Source organism: Benincasa hispida, chromosome 8 (assembly GCF_009727055.1).
Source record: "Benincasa hispida cultivar B227 chromosome 8, ASM972705v1, whole genome shotgun sequence".
Lineage (NCBI taxonomy): Eukaryota > Viridiplantae > Streptophyta > Magnoliopsida > Cucurbitales > Cucurbitaceae > Benincasa > Benincasa hispida.
In genome coordinates, this window is record NC_052356.1 from 43,352,918 (window position 1) to 43,374,409 (window position 21,492).

The window sequence follows — 21,492 nt, forward strand, 5'->3', positions numbered from 1 at the left end:
TATTCACATATATAATCTAAATTTAAACATTCAATTTAAACATATTCATTATGTTTCCCAATAAATAATCAAATTTGAAATTTAAATGTAATATTTATATAATAATAATAATAACATAACATTAGATAACTATACTAAATAAATATGTAAAAGCTAATCGGGGCGAGGACGAGGACGGATAACCCGTTTAGCTCACGGAAAATTTTTTTCCCTCACTCTCTCCCCCATTCCCCCGCCTAATCGGGGAATCGGGACGGGTCTCATCCCCGTGGGGAAATTGGACATCTCTATTTATAACTTAATTAATTATGATGTTTTCAAATATTAATCCAACATTAATTCTAATTGTTCACTTTATTAATCTAAACATAATTGTATGTTTTGTATGATTTTTAAAATAAGTCTAAGAAGTATTAAATAATACACTTATGAGGAGTCATTTCTTTTCTTAACAAGTTTATAAGCTTATAAGTTTAATAAATTTCAAAATAAGCCTAATAAGTTTATAAATTTCAAACTATACTTTTATAAATGGTGAAATAAAAGTTTGAAATGTACAAATGTATTATTTATTAATAGTCAAATAAGTATACTTTTATTAATAGTGAAATAAAAGTTTTATTAATAGTGAAGTAAATTAAAAATGTATAAATTGAAATAAGTTTATAAATTTGAAACTATACTTTTATTTATAGTGCACACGTTTCAAATGTACAAATGTATTATTTATTATTAGTGAAATAACTATACTTTTATTATTAATGAAATAGAAGTTTGAAATAAAAGTTTTATTAATAGTGAAATAAGTTAAAAATGTACCAACTGAAATAAGTTTATAAGTTTGAAACTATACTTTTATTTATAGTGCAATAAACGTTTGGAATGTGCAACCGTATTATTTATTAATAGTGAAATAACTATACTTTTATTTATAATAGTTTTTACTTACATACTTTTTAAGTTAAATAAAATGAAAAATTTCTTACAATAAAATTTGAAAATTAACTAGGCACATGAAAATCCAAATATGTCAAGTGCTATAATACTTATGTCGACTTCTGACACTATTACGTTAAGAGACATTTATAATATGTCAACTACCATACCTAGTTACACACTTTAATTTTTTTATAGGTACTAATGGGTTGTATGAGGAGGCCCTTATACCATAACCTCTACATCCTAACTCCCCAAAAAACCATTCACTTCAACGTTGATTACTGGTATTGACTACCCATGTCCTGAAATTATAGGTAGATTGAAAAACACAAATTCTATGTCGTTTTCGTTGGTCGTATCCTAGGGATCTACCTATTCTGGCATGAATGTCATGGACAAGTCAGTGGGTACAAGGGGCATTATACAAGTCCTATGAAATATTTGATGCAACAGAGCATGCGTATAGGTCTTACAGTACAACACACATTGGACAAGTTAGTGATCAGGGTGTAGAACAATGTAGTACAATTATTGCAACTGTAATAGGCTTCATTTTGGGATGATCGTAATGTATACTTGGCTCGGATAGTCGGATATGAGTGATGTACTAGGTTGTCACGACTTGTCATTTTGTAACTAAACTGAAGTTCATTGATTATAAGCGTAATCATCCTTTTAGGATCTACATACTTCCCCCATTTTCCTAGTAAGATGGAGACAGTTCAGGAGTTGTTTAAAATCATAACAAGTATTACTGAGTCTCAAAGACAATTATTCTTCATTTGGCAATGCTGCTTAATAATAATAGAAGGATAGAACAACAACTAGCAAATGTTAGACACTGCATTCGGTAATTGACGTTCTTTTGCTTCATTTACGAGAGTGACTTGGTGTGTTGTGAGAGTACTCGGATGGATAGAAGGACGTTTATGATTTTATGCAACATGATTAGAACGATGGGATGTTTGGAGTCAGGTAGATATGTTGGTATTGAAGAGATGGTAGCAATGTTTCTACATATTCTTGCGCATAATGTGAAGAATAGAGTAGTACGAACACATTTTTTGAGATCTGGCGAGACGATTTCGAGATATTTCAATGCAACTCTTAGAGCAGTAATATAGCAACACACAATGTTGTTGAAAACTTCCAAACCAATTACAAGTGCATGTACCAATGGATGATGGAAAAGGTTTAAGGTAGAAAAAAGTTCTAATACCGTTCTATAAATGCATCCGAAATAAATTGTGCTGACATCTTCTCAAATTGTCATGATTAAACAATTTGAACAGAATTACCTGGGGGCATTGGACAACACGTACATGAAAGTGAATGTCAATGTTGTAGATCGACCACGATATAGGACGAGGAAGAGGGAAATCGCCACAAACGTTCTTGCGGTGTCTAACCAAAATGGAGAATTCATTTTCGTTATGCCAGGGAGAGCTCGACTGTCGACTCTACGGTCCTGAGGATGCAGTTGCATGACCGCACTGTTTGAGGGTTCCAAAGGGTATAAAAATCACTCATTTACATAAAGCAACATTTAGTTACAAATAGACATGTATTACAATCCCGAAAATGATACGGGATACTACTATCTATGCGATGTTGGTTACCCTAATGTTGAAGGATTTTTGGCTCCATATAGAGGGGAGCGCTACCATCTCTCAAACTGGCGTGGAGTGGGTAACACACTGACAATACCAAGAGAATTTTTCAACATGAAGCATTCGTCAGCAAGAAATATTATCGAGCGAGCATTCGGACTTCTGAAGGGCTGATGGGTAATTCTTAGGGACAAATGTTTCTACCCGGTATAAGTCCAATGTCGAACAATAGCTGCGTGTTGCCTGATTCACAACTTAATCACAAAGGAGATGGGAATTGGTACTTCATTTGATGATTCGTTGTACGAGAATCCTGCGTCTGCTGTTATGGAGGGAGAGAATATTGAATTTATTGAGACCTCAGACGAATTGACCAAATTTAGAGATGATTTGGCTACCAAAATATTTTCTCAACGGCAAAGATCATGATTATGTTTTTTGAATAAAGACATATTTTCGATTTGTTGAACAATATTCCTATGTTTCATTTATCTCGTGAATATTTTTAATTCGACTATTTCAATCCATGGTTTTAGTTTTTTATTTTATAACATGTCGCACGAAGCTGTTTAATTTTCAGTAATGCCTTTACGATGTATGCATGGATGAATTGGAATGGCAGATGATGGAAAACGATCAAAACATACGTGGATAAAAGTCGAGGACACTGGGTTGGTCAATGTCCTAGCCTCTTTGGTGGAGTCCGGTTGGAAGTTTGATAATGGGACCTTCCGGCCGGGATATCTACAACATTTGAAACGCATAATGGATGAGAAGTTTATGGGGTGTGACCTAAACCAGAGCACTATCGAATGTAAGATTAGAAGTCTGAAGAAACAATATTCGGCAGTAACGGAGATGTTAAATCAATTAAGGTTCAGATGGAACGAGGAGTTTAAGTGCGTTCAGGTGGAAAGGGAGGTATTTGATGTTTGGGTTCGAGTAAGTTTTTTACAATGTTAAACAATGTACACCGAACCTGTTTTTGTATAATTTCTAATATCACTCCCATATACGAATGCAAAGTCATCCTAATGCGAAGGGATTGTGGAACAAGTCATTCCCCCATTATGATGAACTATCAAGTGTGTTTGGGAAGGATAAGGCAATCAGGCACTATTGCGAGCCACCAGTGTTGATGGTGTCAAATTTGTTCCGGAAAATGGAAGACGAGATTCGGAAGGGTCATAAGAATACCCTGCCCCTGATACTGAACAAACCTAACTGCCTGAGGATGCAATGGAAGAAGACCAAGGAGATATGTCCACGAGGAGAGCAAGTGTACTAGATATTTCCACCAACAGAGCGAACGTATCAACGGAGCCATCTAGAGGGAGTAAGAGGAAACGACTCACCTTCCAAAATAAAATGATCGACATCATGCGATCAACTACCGATATGCAGTCAGCGCAAATGGGTAGACTTGTCGCATGGCAAGCCGAGAAATATGAGATGGAATTTGGGCGTTAGAAGAAAGTAGTTCATGCCATATTTGGTATTGAAGGGCTCACTGAGGATGATAGATATCATTGGCACAGACATACAAAAAACAAACCTCTTCTTAGCTGTACCAGAAGACAAACGACTACGGTAATGTACACGCCTACTTGTTCGGACCCACTAGACTGACCACCTAATATTTCAACTCCAAAAAACATATATTTTGTGATTTTTTTTTGGAAATGACCACATGTTCGATCGGTTCATATTATTTTTGTGATCTTCTGAAAAATATTACTATACTACATCACATTCTTACCATCATAATCAATGAAAGGTAATTATCCTATGAACAATTCAATTTCAGATATACTATCCATATTATATAAAAATAAACGGTATGATATGTGAAATAATAATGTTAAGTTAGCAAGATTCAATATATATACATACAATATACCAATTCATTAGTAATTGGGATAATTACCTTCAATATATATACATACAATATACAATATACCAATTAATTGAGTAGCAATAGAAATGTATTTTGTTGGTATGTTTTACAGATTGAAGAGAGTTTGAATTATTACAGTTTTTTTAAAAGAATATATGAAAAATAATCTATTATGTTCTACAGATTGAGATTAAAAAATTGAGATTGTCCAGTTTATGTCATAAATGATTTGAGAAAATACGTATATATTTGAATATTAATCAACAATAGCAAAGCATAAAATTAAAAAAATAAAAAATGAAATAAAAAACAAACAAAAAGATAGAACTAATCTCATTCACAAAAAACTATATCAAATACCCCAACTCAACTCAACTCAACTCTGAACAACAAACACAAACAATAATTACCAACTCAACTCAACTGCAAATACAGACAATTTAACTCTCCAGATAATAATTACCAACTCAACTCAACTCAACTCTATGCTTTTATCACGTACTAAATGGCAGATGAAAATAAAGAAAATTCGAAGTTAGAAATAGATTTTAAAAAAAAAATCTCTCTTCTGGTTTGAAAAACCTATTGTGACTATTCTTTTCAACTATAAACGATGGAATCGTCCATTTCAATATATAAAAAATGAGAAATTTGAAAATATTAGAAAAAAACAAAGTAAATTAATAATATAAAAAACAAAATAAATAAATAATATAAAAATAAATAAATAAGCTAAATACAAAAAGATATAAGACGAGATTCGACCACCTCCTACATATTTAATACTTTCCGCTACAAAAAAATTCAGAATACCAACCGCATTGGTAATTCCATCAATTACCCATCGATAAAAAAAAATAAGATAATTCAGCTAATACTCTTATACCCCCAATTAAGGATAGTCTATAAAAAGCATCCATGTAACCATGATTATATGACCAATTATATATCATATTTATAATTTTTAAAAAAAAAAATTATTAGTAAAACTTTTAACAAATGAATTACGAAAATTCAAATATTTAACAAAACTTTTAAAAAACTTTTAACAAATTCTGAAAATTCTGAAAATTCAAACTTTTAACAAAAATTTTAAAAAATTATTAGTAAAACTATAAATATTCCGAAAGAAGCTATACTCACAGAAAAAGTTGCATTTTTAACAAATTCATACCAATTTTCAGAATCTTTTGAACTTTCATGTAACAAGTTTATAGACGGCGTTAACCATTTGTCTAATATATTCAAATCAATTGCTTCTTGATTGAATTGAGTGAATTCCTACGACTCCAACAAACAAAGTAAATAGGGATAACACAAACATCGAACATAGCATAGTATTATCTGCCTGCTTCCACAAATGCTTTTGAATCAGCTCGAACAACAAGGGTATATGATGTTCATTCAAGTTCGATCAAATCAATGGCTCATTCATCATCATCAGAATAAGAAGACTAACTAGGCAAAACCAGGATCAGAATGGATCTGAAGCTTGGGCTTACTACGAGTTAGTCAGAGGCAGCTTTCTAATATCTCGAGTCTTTTTCCCTTAGAAATCAGTGGATTTATGATAAGTTCCTCACACCAAAAGAAAGAAATGGCTAATGATACAATCAACCAATGAATTATAACTTATTATTCCATCACTAAGATTTATCCAACTAAAAACTCCAAGCAGACTAGATATATCTTTAGTTCCTATATAACTAGTTAATATCTAATATAACACATACATGTGTTTCTTCCCTTACGTAAACCAATTATTCATATCTTGAATTCCATCAAATTCTAGAATCATTCTTCGAAACATCCCAAAGGTTGTCTTATAGAAATTCGATTCAATACATCTAATTGACTCCACTCTACCCTACCCAATCCCTTTTTCTCGTTTTTTGTAAACTCTTTCTTTTTAGAATTATCCCATATGGAGACAATCAATCTAAATGAACGAATTCATTAGTCTGAATCCTTGCATAGAAATATCAATATTGATTAATCTAAGTTCATGTAATTTATTTTTTTTTTTTATCAATTTTTATTTTTATTTTTTTGTTCATTAAGATAATTCCAAGGATTATCGAATTCATCATAAGAAAGTTTTTTCTGAACGACATGCTGCTTTTTCCATTCATTCCTTTCAGGATCAGTCGCGGTCTTACAAACTCTACCAACAGTATGGACGAATCAATTACTTCATAGAAATGTGTAAAAGATGCTAGCCGCACTTAAAAGCCGAGTACTCCATCATTGAGTTAGCAACCCAAAAATATATATAAAAAAATTCTATGTAGATACAATCGAAATCAAAATAACAAAAGAAATGAAATTACACGACGTAATCAAAATATTCCAATAAAAAAAATATTCTTATATCATATCACGCAAAAGTAATTTTTTGTATCACAGAAAATACAATGAGACCATCATGTGCGTGAAAAGAAAAGGTCATGAAACTTCATTTATATACGATCGGATTATATTTGTTTGATACACTGTTGTCAATATTAATGTGAATAATGAAAACCGCCTACAATGGAGAAAACAAAAGAATTATAAATGAATAAAAAAAACAAATGGAAATAACAATTTGATTAGCAATTCAATTCCATTTAGATAAATTAGATAAAGTAAGGGCTCAAAAGAAGAGATATTTCCAATCCTAATATATAAATAATACCAATATATTAAAGATTACTAAAAATATTTATAAATAAATCAAGATAAAGAAATAAAAAAGTACTTCTTTTATAATTATTTATTTGATTTGAAAACATATCGTGTTTTTTAAACAAAGAAGGAAGGCCATGGGTCATGAAAGAGGTTGACCCCATCCCCTTCACTATGTATGGCCACTGAACTCCTTGCTTTAGTCCGTTCTTTTTCTTTTTTGGGCTCACAGGAAAGTCATAAAGGGACGTTAAACGTAATTCGTTAAGGGCGTTACTACAAAAAAGAAAATCCGAGCCTTGGTAGTTCAAGTGAAAGTTTATTATACTAGTCCCACTAAGATGGTGGGGAAATGGACTTCCGAGAGAGCGGCTTTCGCCTCGGTAATTACCTAACGAGAGAGAGCCGATGCCAAAGTCGCCCTTTACACGAGGGAACGCCATATTGACCTCTGCTAACTACGTTTTATATATACTGGCAACGTCAGAGATACTATATTGACGGTATAGTGCCACCATTGAGTATTAGAAACAAACTATATGTAACGACCCGACAACCTAGGACTTAAGTTAGGCCGATACTAAATACATACATGCATTGACTCAAAACGACACTCGGTTATGGCGAAATAAATGCTAATTAAATAAGGTAAGTTCAAAAGACTTTCATTAAATTAACTAAAACAATAGTAGGGTACCCATAAATCATAAAGAACAATAAATAAGTCTGAAAAACAATTCTTAAAAGTAAGTTTTAACATCGAAACTAAAAATTAAGAGAAACATGAAAGGAACTTTAAATCTCGTGATACGGAAGCGTAAAAACTAGTCCCAGTGGCTCGATCACGAATTCCGCTTGTCCATCGCTGGTGCATCTCTACCCTTACCTGAAACAACAACAAGTAACCCCACTACTGGGGTCAGGCTAGGCATCTATGTTCTCTAGATACCCACCTCTGGTGAAACATATACACTGCTCTAGTCCTCATGGGACATATATTCACATGAAACAAGAAGGAGACTGAGTCCTATTCTATTGTAGTTAAGTATGCCCATTACCTCTGGTGAATCCCAAAGGAAACATAAACCGGTGAATCCCGAAGGAAACACAAACTGGTGAATCCTGAAAGAAACAAAAACTGGTGAATCCCGAAGGAGACACAAAATCTAGTGAGCATCTAATTAATTAGTAAGGACATTTGCATAGTTTCAACATCATAATCATCACTGTATGAATCTATGACATACATATAATCTCAACATCATGGTTCTACAACATACACATATACCTCAACATCATGGTTCTACAACATACATGTATACCTCAACATCATCAGATCAAATACAACCTTGGAAGCACATACCATCTCATACTAGCATTCAAGTGTCTATGTGCATAAATAAATAATTCGGATCTCATAACAGAACAATCATGTTATATATCAATCTTTCATGTTGTCATTCTGCCATAACCTTCATTTAACATGCTAGCATACATCTAATATCTAGCCCGTTGGCAATTCCAGTAGTAAGTTTACTTAACTTGATATTAGGTCGAACCAAAAAACAATTGAATCTTTGCGAAATTCTTGAATCCTTAATCAAGCCTAAACATAAACCAAGCTTTAAAATTAATAGTTAAGGCCAAATTCCAAACACCCAAATATTACAAAATATTTCCGGATAACCTTACCTAAGGTGTGGTCCAATTCGAATTCACCTTCCAAACCTCCAATTTTAAGCCCAAATAATTAGCAAACCAAACTCTTCTTATCTTGAATGAAATTCTTGAATCAACCCCCTAATCATAATTTGAAATTAGGCTTACATGATTAAAGCTTGAATCAAATACATAATTCACTACCAATATCTTAAATAAATTATCCATATGTAGCTTCGTAAAAAAATCATGCCTTTACCAAAATTTCTCAACAACCAAAATTAATCCACAAGAGGGTAATCAAAGCATAAAACTTATCAAAACTTACTAAAACAAACTCCAACTTTACTGAACAACACCTCAATACCTTCACAAACTTGAATCCAAAGTTGAAACACAATGGGTATCAACCAATTGATGCCAAAAGTAAATGAGTATTCAAGAATCAACCGAAAACAAACCCAAACGGCAGAAATCTTACCCAAATCGATAGATCCAGTGACGGCAAAAGCGAACGAAGTTTGAGCAGTGGTGGATGGAGGTCATGAAGAAAAAACTGACGCAGCGGTTTTGGGCGGCGTCGGACGGGCTCATGAACGTGAGGAAGAAAAGGGGGTGGGGTTTGACTTTTTATAAAAAGAAACAATAATAATAATAAAAAAAAAACAAAAAAGAAAGAATATAATTACATTTAATTCCTTTCCGTTTTATAATATTAAATTCCTTTCCGTTTCAAAAGAAAATTAATTCCTGCCATTAATTTTCAATTTGAATAATTTCATCCAACAATTAAATTCACGCACTTACACTTGAAGTCCAAAATTCCAAAAATGTCCTCCAACTAACAACAATTACTGAAATTCCAAATAATAAAGTTACTGAAATTACATTATTACTAAAAAAATGTGCGGGGTGTTACACTATAGCACTTACTACCGATAACCGGTAATTATATTGAAGCCCAAAATTGGTTGAAGATCACAAGGGTTTCAAATAAAAAAACTCTGTTTATGTTTATTTTTATTTTTTAATTTTATTTTAATTATTAACTGCTATGCTATTATGAAACGTTTCTTTTGATAAATATTTTCAAATATGAATGTTTTGTATAAATATATAGCTATTATATTTAGCTAGTATTAGTTAGAAATTTTGATATTTTGATATTTGTTATAATTGTTTATTGTCCGTATCAGTCAAATCAAATAAAAAGGATAATTTCTCAGGAAAGAACCAAGAAATTTTTTTATTATATCCCTTCTAATCTAAGATCCCCTTAAAAATGGTGAGGAAGAATGATAGCAAATAAGAATTAATTCATATTTTGATTCAAATATAAGATTAAAATCTTTTTCTAGACAAGATAATTCTCAACTCTTCCTTCATTTTCTCTAATTATTCAAATTTTCAAACGCCATATTATTGGTTTTTTTCTTTATAGGGTTTAACAAATGTATTTATCATTTTTATCTCAAGAAAAATAGTTTTCCATTGGTATGATAATAACACAAAAATAATGGGTTGGATCAATTTTCCAAATCAAAGCGACAACATGTAAATTTCTCCCGGGCTTTCTTCTTTTATTTTGAGAAATGATCCAAATCAAATGGGTATTCTCCAACCCTATACCATTCCATTGAAGCATTTTCCAAAACTATCACATTTTTATTTATGTGACATCCCATTGATATTGCAAAACCAATAGCAAGATAAGATGTTTCAAATAGTAAAACCAAAGATGTTTCAAATAGTAAAACTAAGCCAATTGATATTCTAATAGGTGTTTTGCCAACCTATACGTTGTTAAAACTCCGTTTGATAACCAATTCGTTTTTTGTTTTTTGTTTTTAAAAATTAAGCCTATTTCCTCCAATTTTCTTATAATGGTTTGCATATTTCTTAAGGACGAGAGTAGAAATCTTAGTCAAATTTGAAAAATAAAAATAAGTTTTTTAAAACTATTTTTTTTAGTTTTCAAATTTTGGCTTGATTTAAAAAAACATGGATGTAAAGTAGATAACAAAATAAGAAATCTAGAGGCATAAGGAGTGTTTATAAGCTTAATTTTTAAAAATTAGAAACAACAAATCAAATGGTTACCAAACGGGCTTCAAGTGATTAAGAAATTATATGTTGAGATGGTTCATATTCTAGCCCTCCTTTCATATTGGGTCTTGGCTTCACACGAAAGTTTTTGGAGAAACTTGTTTCGTGGAGTGGAACTTGTGTTAATGTTGATGTTGATTTGATGCGATGTGGTTCGATCTCTAGTACTTGATCCTCTGTTTCTATCTCAATTGAATGTGTACGCTTGATGTATGAAAGTGGAACGTGTGAATGTTCTTGAATTTGGAGTCTTGGAGGAATGCTTGTATCTCAAAAGGACTTTGGTCTTCAAGTCTTCAAGTGTGGTCAACTTCGGGAGTTAAGAAGTCTTATGATTATAGAGAATTCTCGCTAGGCTCTTTGGAATATGAAATTTATGACCTCACAAATGAAAAGAGCTCCTCTAGTTATAGAGTTCTCTAGTGGGCTTTGTGAGCTTGAGCTTAATTAGTCCATGGGTCTAGCCCTTGGATCTATTTAGTTGGATTTGGACCTACTTTGGCATTTGGACCAAATTAAGCTCATTTTTGGGCTCAATCGGACTTTAGACCAAATAATAATATCAAATTGGGCCAAATTAATTTCACTCAATCCAACATTTGTGATGAAAACATGCGACATCATTAGACTTTGCCAATTTATGTATTCAACCTTAATTTGGGGACAGATGTCAACTTCTAATTAGTCTCAACTTCTAATTAGTCCCAAGTTCAATTATTTGGAGTTTCGTCATTAATTTAGTGAATAACGTAGCAATTTGTGATTGACCCAAAATTTCTCCTTCAACAAATACTTTTTTTAGATTTATGCACATATGTGGGTGGATGAATCTCGAAAAAAATGAACTTGGAGTCAAAACAAAGTTATTTGCTCATGATTTAAACTCCATTTAATTTGCCAACCAAACTATGAATTTAGTACTAGGATTTGGGATAAAATTTGAAGTATGGCCAAATTTTAATTTGGGATTTTGACTCCAATTTGATTTGGACCAATGGCAAAAGCTAAACTTATTAAAATTTGAGATAAAATTTGGAATATAGCCAAATTTTAATTCGAAAAGAATTTTAGATTTTACCTGCAATTTGATTTTTTAATAAGGATAAGAATCTAAATTTGGATTCGCTTTGCTCCTTTTCAGTAGGGGAGCGAAAGGTTAGACCTTAGAAAGTCAACGAACAGCGGTTCTTCTATGTAGGGAATCTCAAATCTCTCTCGACGCCGAGAATTTGTGATGTTTCCAGGTCGATCAGAGGTTCGACTTGCTTCTCCCCCACCTTTTAGGTTCCGACCGAATAGAGCGCGGAGCCAACGAGTTCAGTCGAACAGCGTAACCCCCCGAATATCCATCATCAGCCAACCCCCTTTCCTGGCTTTTGTTCTACTAGCAGTAAGCTCTGCTCCCTCCAGTTCGATTAATTCCGGATTTTGATACCTCTGACGACCATCCAAGGTTTCATGAGTGCGTTGAATTTGAGATAAAATTTGAAAATGCCCAAATTTAAATTTTACATCAATTTGAGACTTTATCTTTAATTTAATTTGACTTGAGGATAACAATGTGAATTTGAATTTTAGGACAAATTTTGGAATATAGCAAAATTTTAATTTGAGATTTGATACTTAATTTAATTTGACTTTGAGGACAGGAGGCTAAATTTAGATGACTTGAATTCAAGGATGAAACTTGAAATATGTTCAAATCTAGCATGAAGATAAATTTGAGAACAAAATCTATTTTTTTTTTTAAAAAAAAAAACATTGATAGCGGCAAAATCCTTAATTTGATTTTTTTTTAATTTAATCCAAAATTAAAATCAAATCAAATTCAAATATCTAATAAAATCTAATAATTCAAACCAAATAGCACTGTAAAGCCCTGCATTCCCAGCTCAAGTAACCCTACACAAAGGTAAAGAAGAGAGAAACTTTTTTTTCTTTTTTTTTTTTTTCAAAAGTTTCATTTTCTTTCTTCCGTCTTTTTTTTTTTTTTAATTTCTATTTTCCATCATTTGGATTTTTTTTACTAATTTGCCCATATTTATTTTTATCGAAATTAAAGCTACTTGTAACTTGCACATGATGGAATAACTTTTTTTTTTTTATTTAACAACCCTATTTGATCAAATTTGCCCATCTTCCGTCTAACAACCCTATTTGATCAACATAGGGATGACCCCGAAAAGGTCTAACAACTCTATTTGATCAACATAGAATGACCCCAGAAAGGTCTAATAACCCTATTTGATCAACATAGGGATGACCCCGAAAAGGTCTAACAACTCTATTTGATAACATAGTAGATGACACCGGAAAGGTCTAAACAACCCTATTACATCACTTCTTTGATCAACATAGGGATGACCTTGGAAAGGTCTAACAACTCTATTTGATCAACATAGGGATGACCCGGGAAAGGACTAAACAACTCTATTACATCATTTCTTGATCAACATAGGGATGACCCCATAAAGGTCTAAACAAACATATTTAAAGAACACTTCTCAATCAACATAGGGATGACACCAAAACGATTTAAAGAACATTATTACATCGTCACTTCTTGATCAACATAGGGATGATCTTGAAAATTTCTGACCCCCATAAATGAAGAGAGCTCCTCTATTTATAGAATTTTTTTGGTGGGCTTCGTGGGTCTGGGCTTGGTTGGTCCATGACCCTAACCCTTGATCCCATTAGTTGGACTTCGATCTACTTTGGCCTTTGGACCAAATTAAGCTAATTTTTGGGCTCAACTAGAAATTAGCCCAAATTATAATATTAAATTGGGTCAAATTAATTTCACTCAATCTAATGATGAAGATACGACATCATCAAACTTTATCAATTTATGTTTTCAACTTCAATTTGGAGACACATATCAACTTCTAATTGGTTCCAAATTCAATTATTTGGAGTTATTATTAATGTAGTGAATGACGTAACAATTTGTGATTGATTTAAAATTTTTCCAAAAAACAGTTATATCATTTTCTATGCTAACAGGCGTTGGTGTATTGTTTTTTATGCTAACAGGCGTTGGTGTATTGTTTTTTATGCTAAGAGGCGTTGGTGTATTGTGGGAGTTTTTATCTCAAAATTTTCTATATATTTGAGTTATCCTTGATCAATAATACATGGAAACCATAAGAAGATTTCGACTTTTATTTTTAGAATGTTGACAAAAATAAAGAAACTAATCGAATAGGAGGACTATCCATTGAAATTCTTGACTATAAATATCCACTTTCGACAAAATCCCCTAATAAAAAACAATGAAAAAGAATCTACCCTCTTTATTCATTAAAAATAAACTTTTGAGTTTGTTTCTGGTTAAACAACATTGAAATGAGAATTTGAACCTCTTACATTTATGATACATATACAAATCGTTGGGCTATGCTTAGTACGACTTCAATAGCTTGAGTTGAACTCTCTTACATATTAATTATTTAAAACATACTTTTCAAACATTAGTTGGTACAAATAACTCATCAAATATCAACCAGAATAATTCTAGATGGGAATGAAGTTGAACCATTTTTTAAATATATATATGATCAAAGGCAAAAATATTTGCAGCTGAAAAGAGTTTAATCAGATTGAGTAAAAATGAAAGGAAAGAAAAAGAAAGAATAAAGAAAGAAGCAGGATTAGTACTAGTCATCCATGGAATCGAAGGTTGGAGAATACCAATTCAACTGGTCTATAATCTTCCTCATTCGTTCTTCTTGTCCTTTGGAGTCTCCTAGAGCAGTTGTGAAAGGATACACATAAGTCACTTTTGTAGCCATGATTCTATATGCAGCCACATCTCCTTTCACCAAAAACTCAATCACATCTCGCCCAAAGTTCCCATCCACCTCAGCTTCTAAATATTGACCTGTCATAATCATGAATCCATCTTCTTCTATAAGCCATAACCATTCTCTCTTTTACGCGCACGGCTCGAGATTTTAACATCTAAAAAGTATTGACGTAGGTCCCCCTAACTTTCTAAGTTCTATTTAATTGGTCTGTGAACTTAACAAGTGTTTAACGATTAACGAAATTAGTCCTCGAATTTTTTATTTTATATCGAATAAATCTACGAACTAAGAAGCACAGACACATACATGAACATGGACAAGGCAACATGTCTTAAAAAGTAGGACACATACATGTTAGGGACACTTTTTTTTTAATATAAAATATGTGTCTATATTGATATATTTATACTTCTCTATAGATAAATACATGTGCATTTAACATCAAAAGCAAAATATACTTCCCTAAAAACATACCAAGTTAAGTCATTTCCCCTCCCCCACCCTCAATTTGTAAGTTAATGTTTTCCAGATCCATAACCGTGTCAAAGTCATGTCCGAAATTAGCAAAAGAAAGAAGTCCTAATACGTCTTTTAGCACATTGGACAGGTGTCCGATGAGTGTCAAGACATATCCATGTCTGACATCTGTCTCATACAGACACTTCGCCAAAAATAAAGTGTATGTGCTTCATAGACTATATGCTTTCAATTTTGTGCTAAATATATCCTTTGACTTAATGAGACTTTTTCAAAGTTAAAATAGTTTTATAGATATACAATGAAAGGAACTATTAACTATTTTTTAGAGTACAAAAATCAAACTTAGAAGCTATAATTCAACCAAGAATGTACTTGTTTATCTATGTTAAAGCACAATTGAATTCAAAAGAATAAGCCAACGGTAACTGTGGATTCTCATCTCTATCTCAGCAGTCTAATTAAAATATGCATATAAATTGAAATGCAAAGTTTAAATCTTCTAAAGATAAGATCAGTTCAATTACCATATGGAGTATCTTCCACCACCTGAATTTTTGGATTCCTCTGTGTTTCAAGGATTGCTTCCTGCAGCTTCTGCAAATAAATGTAGACCAGAAACATGAAAAGCAACACCACCAAGAGAAACCAATTTTGTAGAAGAACATTCAAGCAAATCAAGCTCGGATTTCATAGAACTAAAACCTGAATAGGATTCCCACTGAAATTCTCAGGAATGTTTAAAGGGAATGCAAAAGAAGATGATTTAGGATTTGTTGAAACACAAGAGGGATTGGTTGATGGGCAGGGCATAATTTTCCTGCAACATTAAGGTGAACAAAATTGGGGGAAACCCCAAGAGGCAGTTAGCTACATTGTCAATGATTAAATTCAGAAAACCAATTCAAATTTAGGGTAGACAGAAACTATGAACTAGTAACAAAATTGAACAGAAGCAGTTGGTATTACAAAATTCAGAGCATACCCGTTTTCTAGTCCAGTTGGTAAGTTCTTGGATTGAGAAAATGGAGTGGTGGGAGAAAGTGGAGAGGAGAGAGAGTTAAGAGAAGGGATCGCGAGAGAAGGAAATGGTGAGCTTAGGGTTATGGAGAGGGCGAAAGAAAGGATATGGGAGAGGAAAATGGGTTTGTGGTTTGAATTTTGAAGAGCGGCCATGGAAGGAAAAGAGTTTGGGGAGTGATACTGGTTCTTCTTCTTCTTCTTCTTCCATGGCGAAACTAGTGGAGGGCGAAATTGGAGCGAACTCATTTTTGGTTCTGTAATCAATCGTATACCTTATCCTAGTAATGGAGGTCAAATACTATAAATTATAACTAAAATAAAATTCCAATTTTATTCAAAATTGTCGATATGTCCGAGTGGTTAAGGAGACAGACTTGAAATCTGTTGGGCTTCGCCCGCGCAGGTTCGAACCCTGCTGTCGACGGTTTTGTTTTGTTTGTTTGTGTATTTTTTTTTTTATAATTTTCGTTTACTTAATTCTATTTTCGAATTCTAAGGCCCAAGTTCAAGCCCATCTGATAGCTTTGAATTCTAAGGCCCAAAAAATCCTATTTTTCACCGTCGTACTTAGCATGATGAAATAGACTTCCATCTTAATAGAGAAAAAGCTACAGCTTAGATTTACTTCAAACTTTTTCCTATTGCTTAATAGCCTACTGACATTTTTTTACTAAAGCCTTAAGAGCTAATCGGTTGACTTTTCTCAAACTCATGACTTAGGTCGTTCATTTGAGAGGGGATAATAGGGTATATTTGTAATTTGGTTATTTTAGTGTAGGTGCAAACTCATGACTTAGTCTTTCGTCTGAGGATGGTTGGTTATTTTATTGTTGCTATTATTTGGTTAGACACTTATAAGTGGTGAGGTATTTATTAGGGTCATTTTTAAATTTTTTAAAAAAATGAGTCAATTTATTTATAAATATAGGAAAATTTTACTGACTGTGATAAACTTTTATAACCAAGTCTATCACGATTTATCGCTCAATGATAGAGGTCTATCTTGGTCTATCGCGGCCTATCACTAATAGATAGTATCATTTTGCTATACTTGAAAAATCGCAGTTTTAACATTTAAAACAATTGCCCCAATTATTAAAACCTATTTGGTAGAGAATCTGAAAACAGAAATTTGAAGATAATGGATTAAATAAAAACAGAATTGTATTTTATGTTTACATATATGTGTTTGGTAGCAGAATTTAGAAATTAATTTTAATTTAAATAATTGCAAACTAATTATAGTTATCCACTAAATATTAGTTGATAATAAATTATTTTTAATTTATTTATGAACATATTTTATGTTAAAAAAAATTGTATGTAATAATATATAATTGATAGGATTTGAAAATTTTGCCCCTATAACTTGGAAGAAGTTAAAATTTAGGTCTTATGATTAATTCAAATTTACCCTTATAATTTGATAAAAGCTCCACTAATAGTCCCTATGATAGGGATTATTTAAAAGGATCTAATAAACCATAGAGACTATATTTAAAGTTCTATCAAACCATAGGAACTAAAATCTAAATTTTAAAATCATATGAACTAACTTTTAACGTTATCCTAATCATAGGGACTAAATTTGAATTTAATCTAATTTATAATATATTATATAATAAATTTTTTAAATTTTTTAAAATTTAATTGAGTTTATAACATGACATATACTATATTTCTAAATGTTTTTAATGTTATTTAATATAAATATGCATTTTAAATTTTAAAATTCAAATTATGGATACAATGAAAACATAAAATGTTGTTTTTAGAATTTACACGGATTAAGAATTCGAAAATAGTTTTTATAAACAAAATTTGGATTGTTTTCCAAACACATATTCACTAAATTTAGTAAATTTGAAAACATAAAACAAAATCTGGATTGTAAATCCAATATGTGCTAACTTCTCTTTAATTATTCTCTTATTAGTGATTGTTAGGTTTGGCAATGGGGCCGAGCCGGGGTGGGGGAGGGTCCCCCGTCCCCAGCCCCGTGAGGGAAATTCCCCCCATCCCTACCTTGGCGACGGGGGCGGGGATTCCCCATCGGGGAAATGGGGTCCTCGCGGGGCCCCATTCCCCGTTTCCCCGACGGGATTCTCCTACTAATTTCCCACTGGGAATCCCCTATTAGATCCCCGCGGGGATTCCCCATTTTTTTTTAATTTTTTAAGTTTTTAATTTTTTAAGTTTGAGCTTGACTTTTAGGCTTAAATTTAAAATTTATATATTCAATATTGGACTCACAACACTATAAGTCAGTATACATTATAAACATACATATAAATAAGTTATTTTATATCTTATAAATATATATTTATAAAATTGTAAAAATATAAATATATAAAATCGGGATCGGGGATTAATCGGGGTCGGGATCGGGGAAGGGATACCATCCCTGTCCTCGCCTCGTCCCCGAACGGGGCCCCGAAAATTTTTTCCAGTTTGACCCCATCCTCGATCAAACTGGGGATTCCTCGTGGGGAATTTTGCCAACCCTAGTAATTGTATATAAAGCCTTGAATGCTTCAGCAACGAGAATGAGGAAGATTTATCATCAAATTCTAAGATCTTTAATTTAATTTAGTTCCTGAATTATTAAATTAAACTTGCGTTTAATTAGTTTTGAGTTTCAAAATCTATATTAATAAATTTTTTATTTAGTATTTAAGAAGTCACTAAGATAGTGTTTGTTTCAAGGGTTAGACTTGGGATGGGTTAGGCATCCTAAATCCAACCTTTGTTTGGAACAAGGGTTTAAGAAGCCAAGGATTCCTACTCTCTTCCCATGGTTTTAAATAGTAAACACTATTCAAACCCATGGGTTACACTTTTTTTTTTCTAATTTAATTTAGAAAGTATGTTGGCCAACTTCCATACACCATCTCCGACGACCGTTATAGGCCAACACCGACCACCACCTTCGACGACCATCGCCGGCCACCTTCGGACACCACTTCCGACGACCCCTATCGGTGAACTTTCAGCAACCCTGTCGATGGACTTCTGGCCGTCGACTCTAGCCAAACTTCGACCGTCGTGGGCCAACTTTGACCACCACCTCTGGTGATTGTTGTTGGCCAACTTCGGCAACGGCTGCTAGTGCTGGCGAACTTCCGATCACCAACTCTGGCCAAATTTTGGCTACCATCAATCAACTTTGGAAAACATTAATATAAACATTTTTAGTATATAACAAACCAAACAAACTTGTATATAAAAATACTTTTAAGAACGAGTTGTCAAACACATGTGTTTTTATTTTAAATCTAAATAAAAAAAATTCCAATTCATTCCAAACAGGCCCTTAGTTTAATGATAATAATATTTTAAAAATAAACTCTCTCTCTCTCTTTTTTTTTTCATTTGGAGTTTTTTAAATTATTATTATTTATTACATTATCTTTTTTTAATTCGCTCTCTTCCTTTTGTTTATATGTTTTCTTTATTTCAGGAGATTTCCTTTATTTTTTTTTCTATTTCTCCTAGCTGTAAATCGATCACTACAAGAAGCATCTCTTATTTTTTCTTCTTCTTATTATTATATACACGTTTTTAATAAAAATTGAATAGTAAGAAGGGGTCAAAAGTAAATTGAACTAGATTTGTGCGTAATTAAGTGTATTTATTTAAATTATATGTGTAGAAATCCCAATTTAAATTAGTAAAAGAGACAAATGTCTATATAACATTTTATTTCAAAACCTAATAAAATCAAAATATCAAACTATAAAATAATAAATTAAATAAAATTATAATTTTAGTCAAATCTATATTTCAAAATTTAAAAACCAGATACTCTTCTAAATTTTTTAGATTATTTTAAACTTAACTATATTAAAATAATTAAGATGACAAGTTTGAACTAATCTAAAATTAAATACAAAAAAATATTTCACAAACTCAAAATTTATAAATCTGCACTTTATTCTCAAGCTTCCTAAACTTGTACTCCAAACACAGATTTCTTAAATCCATACTTCCAAAACCTACACTCCAAACAAAATTTTCTTAAACTCAGACTATCTAAACCTCTCAGCTTAATCAACAGGCTTAACATTCCCAGCCTTAGCATTCCAAACCTGCGCACAAACACCCTAAAGCATTAAAAACTTTAAAAGAAGGCCGGGATATAAATCTAAAATGAATGAGTATTTTAGCACACAATAAGGGGTTGTTTGGGGTGTTGAGATGGTATAGAATGTGGGGAGTTCTGATGTCTGGAGAGTTCTGATCGAGTATGATCGAGTATGTTCAAGTACTGAGATGATATACAATGCACAAAAGAAAAATGACGGTGAGATACGAATCATGTTTCGAAAATGGGTCTACAAACAATTAAAATCAGTGAGATAAGATAATGAGCCTCCAAACAGATATACGATGTGGGGATATACCGTTTCATGTTGGGTCTCAAACATCCCCTAAGTGTGTTTTAACAATGACAGAAATTATTTTCAAAAATAAAAACAAACCGTTATCCAAAATTTAGGTCATCTATGAAAGAAAAAAAAAAGAGAAAAAAAAACTGATTCAAAATCCAGTTTATTGAGAAATTGAAAAAAAAAAAGTTCTTAGATATTTTTGTGAATTTAATTTCCATTCCGCAGCAAAGTTGAATTCAAATTTGGTCACCAACCGACACACACGCTCTGTCTCAGTCATTTCAAAATCTTTTCATGTTGAAACATCCCCCACTTTTTTCTTTTTTTCCTTTTTTTCCTTTTTTTCCCTTCTCTTCTCACATAAATAATTGTATGAATATCTCACTGCCCACCAAATCTTTCTTTTATATATATTACATCACATGCATTTTGGCTCCTACCAAATTCATTTGTCATTTTCCTCATGTATTTATTTACTCTATTTTCTTAGACTAGGAAATCATTTCCCTAATTACCTCTAATTATTTAGTCTTCATTACTTAATTATGTTATTTTCACGTATTTGCCTTACAGTTCAACAAACAAAGAAAAATAATTAACCATTGATCTAAATAAAGGAAGTTTTCATTATTGGCTTTTATCACCTAATTGAAACACACACACAAAAAAACAAAGAAAAATATTTTGAAAGAGTAAGAATGATAGTAATGTACCTAATAAAAAATAATGGTAAAATTTTAATCTGAATTTTCAGAATTATGCTCTTCACATGAGTATGTTTCTAGGTATTTTGGTGGGACATTATGTTGAGCGCTATATCTGACTATTGTTTATAATGTAACAAATAGTTGGAATAAGATGATCAAACTTATGTATATTTAGCTCGTACAATAGAGTTAGAGATTTCTAAACAC

The 21,492-nt window shown here is 32.1% G+C and overlaps 1 protein-coding gene and 1 non-coding gene across 2 annotated transcripts; one reads left to right on the plus strand and one right to left on the minus strand.

The window, feature by feature from the left end:
- Positions 1-14,300: 14,300 nt before the first annotated feature.
- On the minus strand, positions 14,301-16,463 carry LOC120082674 (thylakoid lumenal 17.9 kDa protein, chloroplastic). The gene is made up of 4 exons (XM_039037941.1): positions 16,150-16,463; positions 15,870-15,984; positions 15,692-15,761; positions 14,301-14,761 (listed from the first exon to the last, which is right to left on the minus strand). Exons 1-4 carry the CDS (start codon positions 16,431-16,433, stop codon positions 14,538-14,540), a joined length of 693 nt encoding a protein of 230 aa, XP_038893869.1. The 5' UTR covers positions 16,434-16,463; the 3' UTR covers positions 14,301-14,537.
- Positions 16,464-16,529: 66 nt separating this feature from the next.
- TRNAS-UGA lies at positions 16,530-16,611 on the plus strand. The gene has a single exon. It is a non-coding gene; the product is annotated as a tRNA-Ser (tRNA).
- Positions 16,612-21,492: the final 4,881 nt, after the last annotated feature.

What these genes read in the sequence shown, in the direction of transcription:
- LOC120082674 (XM_039037941.1), bottom strand. Translation starts at nt 16,433, where the DNA reads ATGAGTTCGCTCCAATTTCGCCCTCCACTAGTTTCGCCATGGAAGAAG. An exon ending in CCAACTGGACTAGAAAACGG is followed by an intron (nt 15,985 to 16,149) that starts GTATGCTCTGAA and finishes TTAATGTTGCAG; the next exon opens with GAAAATTATGCCCTGCCCAT. An exon ending in GGTGGAAGATACTCCATATG is followed by an intron (nt 14,762 to 15,691) that starts GTAATTGAACTG and finishes TGATTATGACAG; the next exon opens with GTCAATATTTAGAAGCTGAG.